The sequence below is a fragment of the Setaria viridis genome, chromosome 3, assembly GCF_005286985.2.
Source record: "Setaria viridis chromosome 3, Setaria_viridis_v4.0, whole genome shotgun sequence".
Classification (NCBI taxonomy): Eukaryota; Viridiplantae; Streptophyta; class Magnoliopsida; order Poales; family Poaceae; genus Setaria; species Setaria viridis.
Genome location: NC_048265.2, coordinates 41836608 through 41841847, shown reverse-complemented (window position 1 = coordinate 41841847; position 5240 = coordinate 41836608). Strand labels below are relative to the sequence as shown.

At 50.7% G+C, this 5240-nt stretch overlaps 1 protein-coding gene across 1 annotated transcript; it reads right to left on the bottom strand.

Moving 5' to 3' along the window:
- Positions 1-790: 790 nt before the first annotated feature.
- Positions 791-4861, bottom strand: LOC117849291 (probable ubiquitin-conjugating enzyme E2 23). Its single transcript, XM_034730849.2, has 4 exons — positions 3152-4861; positions 2396-2842; positions 1688-1760; positions 791-1581 (listed from the first exon to the last, which is right to left on the bottom strand). The coding sequence occupies exons 1-4, from the start codon at positions 4850-4852 to the stop codon at positions 875-877; spliced, it is 2928 nt and encodes a 975-aa protein (XP_034586740.1). The 5' UTR covers positions 4853-4861; the 3' UTR covers positions 791-874.
- Positions 4862-5240: the final 379 nt, after the last annotated feature.

Here is a 5240-nt window from a genome sequence, read left to right as displayed (position 1 = left end):
ACGAAGGTCTAGGCTGGACGATTGGAGACCTTAACTATGTTCCATATCTAAGGAAGCGAAGCGAAGTAAGAAATATGTAACATGCATGGATGTACCGGTACCCTACTATTTGCTTATGAATTTGAACTTGTTCTCTCTTAGACCTTAAGTGTTGATGTATATATTTTATTGCATATACAATCTTCTCGGAGTGTTAATGATTTGAATGGGCTGATATTTGTGAGACTTGGATTTGAATGGGTTAATATATTAACGTAATATTATTAGTAAAAGCTCCGTTGGATATGAATAGAAATTATAAAACAAAAGGAAAACGATAAAACAAAAGGAAAACGAAAAGGAAAAAAGAATAACATTTAGTACCGGTTAGTAAAACCAACCGGTGCTAAACTGCCATCGACAACAACGAGACGTGGCATGCAGTTAGTACTGGTTGGTGTACTAAATGGTGCATTTAGTACCGATTGGTGTGGCATTTAGTACCAAACAAGCAGTACTGATAGAGATCATCCAGCAGTGTTCGTTCGCCACAATAGAGTGCCGTGTTTGGATAACGAAATACTACCATCAACACACTACTACCTTTGATCACGAATTGCAGCTGCAAACTATACCCCTACCTCCCAAACTTTACTATTTATTTTTATTTGGATTTTCTAGGTACATCTATCTCTAGACATATCGCAAAAGTTAAGTCAACATAAATATTATTTATGAAGTATGGGACGAAGGAAGTATGTAGCAAAACTGTTGTACCATTCCCAACAGTATACAAAAATATAATATTGATGTCAAAGTTCAAATGTGTGAACACGCGTTTTGTAACTTAAAATGTAAGTAGGATACAAATGGACTAGCGAGTAGCAGAGACAAATTAAGTGCATACTGTTGGCACCCGTATCCGATCGAACTCCTTGCATCCATCAGCGTCGATCGCGGTGAACGCCTCAACAAGCCGGGGCACCACGTTGGCGAGGGCGAGCCTGAACCCCGCCGAGCACGGGCGCCGCGCCCCGCTCCCCTCGCCATCGAGCGTGCCCACGAGGCAGCCATCTAGGTATGCCTCGCACGCTCGGAGCACGTGCTGCCCTCGCCGGTGGAAGTGGTCCCTGACGAACTCCTCGAAGCCCGCCGGCGGCCGGCGCAGGAGGTGGAGCATGGTCTGCAGGGTGAGCAGGTAGGTGTTCTCGCTGTACGGGAGCTCGTTCCGGCGACCCTGCGGCGTTCCTACCAGGTCGGCGTAGCCCGCCTCGTTGTAGTATGGTTGGGCGTTGAGCACGAGGCCCTGGATGGAGACGACGACCTGGAGGACGGTCGAAGCCTCCGGGGACCACAGCTCGGCTCCGTGGCCACCGAAGGTGTTGAGCAGGCTCAGGCACACCGTGCCGGAGGGGTAGAGGTTGGGGTTCACACGTAGGCCGAACGATCGGTAGCACACCAGCGGTGGCGCGGCAGGGTACGACGGCGGTAGCTGCAGATCGAAAAAGAAGAGGCCGTCATGGTACGGCGTCCCGCTAGCTCCGACCATCACCGCTCGCAGGAGGTCCATGCGGTCCTCGTACGCCCGCATGAAGATGGTGTCTGCATGCACGGACAAACCTTTAGATACATGTCGAAAGAGTTTGTGTTTGATTGCAAAAGTTCAAAATTTTTATTCCCTCCATATGCAAATTAACTCACTGTGTACCTGGCAAGTTATTCTCAAGAATATTCCATTCCTTTTGCACCCTCTTCATCCACTTCTTCCCCCCACCAGTGCCCTGTTTACAAAAGCACATCAACTTAATTAGCAGTCACTATATATATAGGACACATCACTGTGGCAGATTCAATGTATGAAAACTAAACGGGCAATCATTTAATTAATTTGAACCATCAGTAACTTGTATTATATTATATAGGGTTTTCAGCAACCATCGTTTTCTTAATTTTTACCAAAAAAAATGTATTACTGTTTATACATCATATGTATTACTGTTAATATATTCATAAAGCAAAAAAACCCTTAGGACCCATTTAGCTTCCTTCATTTTGAAGGAATTGGAATTTACTTAATGGAGTAGGCTAATTTATCTTGAATGTGGTATTCCACAACTTTCCAAAGTTTAGATATAAGCCTATCTTAAATTTACGGGGTGGGAGATGGAAATTGATTCCATAGATTATGATTATTAGAATGGAATTCAATTCTTATAGCACGCTCTTGGACTCGCTTCTCTATAGCAGAAGTGCAACACATAACTATTTCTCCCATATCGCCAATAATATTATACAAATATATTCCACAGACAATTATATTAGCTTAATTAATTTATGTCTAAATAATGATTATTAGAATGGAATTCAATTCCAAAGATCCAAACAGGGCCTTAGGAAAAAAAAGAAAATTACGAACCTGCTCCATGTTATCAAGGTAATGGTGATCTGAAGGGCTCTGCACGATATCAAATTGTGGGAAGCTAAATGACTTGTCATCGCCGGTGGCATCTGCCTCTGCCTGCTTCCCCTCACCACCACCTCCTCCATTGATGCCTGCCACAGCAGTGGAGGTCTCCTTGGCATCACCATCACCACCGGACACGGGTGCGGATACATTGTTGTTCCCTCTGGCCGTAAGCTCCGAGGTTGACGCTCCCGGCACCGTCCAACCATTTACCCGATCTCTTGGGGAATTGAAATTTGTGTGCGGAGGGATACTTACAACGACAGCGGCAGTCACTTGTGCTTCGTGATCAATAGCGTCGTTGCTCATGCCTCCATCTTCAGACACCCACTCGCCTATTTCCTGAAGGAACTCACCAAAACTTTGCTCTTTGACGACAGTTATCTCATGGAAAGACACCTGAAATCGGTACCATCAAATAAGTAGAAGTTAATAAGGTCGTTTTTTGAATAATGGTCCTAATATATGAAGTAATTAATGTATACATATATAGCTGCAAAAAAAAAGATTCAATCAGTGATTGTGAGGTGATTTGTATTGGTAAGGAGCCTTCAAGAGGTACCAAAATTAACTTGGATTTTGGTATCTAGGTGAAAAAAAAGTTCCTTGGGCGTCAAAAATAAAAGCTGTTTCTAGAAAACCACTTCCTTTTAAGCATTTTTAAACGGTCCATTAATATTATAGTAATTCTATGGACGTGTTGCATACCTTGGACATGTTGCCGTCACCCCACTTGACTTGGACATGGTGTGCATCACAAAAATCAACTATGTGTCCGACCCATGAAAGATCATGAGCTCTAGTGGGCTCCTTCTTTCGGCACCGTGTCAGCACTGGCTCTTCCGTGCTTCCACAAATGTCGCCGGCGACCCCAATTGAGGAGTCTGTTGGACGCCTGCGGACGACAACATCTCCATAGAAGACATTGCTGTCGAAATCCCTGCCGAGATCGTACGTGCTGCTCAGTGTCTCGTCATCGGCGTGTTCAGCCGCCGCCTTTTGCCACGACACGCGCACGGTCTGGTCCGTGAAGTTGAGGCTTCTGACGACACCAGAACGCGCGACGTCGCCGTCGCCGTCCGACGATGTCCTGCTAACGACGCGCTGGCCCGGGAACAAGTGGTGGGTGTTCTGTGGCATGGTGGGAACGAGCGACACCGACGGCGCCTGGCACTGCCGCGTCCCGTCCTGCCACAGCACGTCGAGCGTCGTGCGCGTGCTGGCGACGGACAACGGCCGCTCGAACCCTGCGTGGCTCCAGCTTTCTCGTCGCGGCGTCCGCTTCGCCCCCAGCCGCCGCAGCCGATTCCGGTTGGCACCGACATCGCCGGCAGGGAGTACGCGGCGGCGGCAAGGAGCGCGGAAGAAGCAGCGGTCGCCCACGCCCCAGAACCTTGCCAAGACGTCGTCGCCAGCGCGGAAGAATGTCAGATCGCGAGGGCTCTGCTGGTGCGCCGGCGTGGACGACGCCTGGACGACGGACCTCTCGGCGCCCAGCTGCGACGACGCGACCCAGTAGACGAGCACGCTGGCGGTTTCCACCTTGGACACGGTGCCCTCGCCATCGCTGGGCTTCCAGTAGCCCTTGAGCCACCGGGCGGCCTTGAAGACGGACGAGCGGCCGCCGACGCGCTGCCCCGGATAGAAGACGTTGTTGGTGTAGCGTTTTGAAGAGCCCTCGCCGACGGGCCACAGCTTGCCGTCCGCTGTTGTGACCCTGCAGACGGTGCCGTCGTCGAAGAGCACGTCGACGTCGAGGGACACCTCGAAGACCCGGCCCAGCCACGGTCCTGACACGACGTAGTCGCCTAGGCAGAACTCACTGACGCGGCGCAGCTCCGCTGGGGACACGCCCCTCGCGACCAACGCCGCCGCCGCGTCCTCACCGTCTAGCCGGACCAGATCCAGTTCCACGGCGGCGCCCGTGACGACCCCGAGCTGGCCGCCACGGTCTGACGCCGACGCGACGACCATGCCCGGGCAGAAGTAGCTCCGGTCCGCGACACGGACGTTGCGAGCATTCACCGTCACCTCGGTGCCGTCGAGGCACTGCACGACGACCTTCGGCCCGGGCATGCCCCTGAGAACCAGCCCGCGGTCCCGGTTGGAGCCTGCCGCCGGCGAGTTGAGCCTGACCAAGTCTAGCCAGCAGATGAACTGCCCAGCCTTGTCCTGCATTGTCGGCGTGATTGATTGAATTGGATCAGCTGGTTCTCTCCCTCGAGGTTGTATGTTCCGTACGCAAAGGCTAATAATCGTAATCTTTAGCAGAGGGTTTGGGTGTTTTCTACTTGGTCTGCACGAGCATGCCGAGATGTTTTCGGAGACGAGATCTAGTTCGAGTCGTACACGACGAATCACATGGAGGAGCATGCGCCTTGTGTCGTGTTGTGAGCCCACGTGCGGCATGCGCACTTAATTAACCAACACGGATCTATCCGTCAAAAGAAAAAACGAAATTTCTAAAGATGACTCGGGTGGGGAAAGATTACGTACCTGTATTTTTCAGGTCTCTGTTTCTTCTCTAGCTCCGGGGAGCTTCCCACAAGCTTTTAGGGTTCGGGGTTTTGAAGAAAGGGCGTACCTATCCCCGGTGGATCTAGAAGGAGGTTCGGGCGGCAAAGTAGCGGGTGGTGGAGGCAGTTTGAGCCGCCGAGGCGGCGTGAACGCTACTGGCCATGGGAGGTTGGTGGACATCTGGATGGTCCGTGGAGATGGCAGGGCACTGGTGGAAAACGCGGCTTTAGTTTCGGTTGGAAAGGGTCATAAATCCTGAAAATACAACCGGGACTAAATT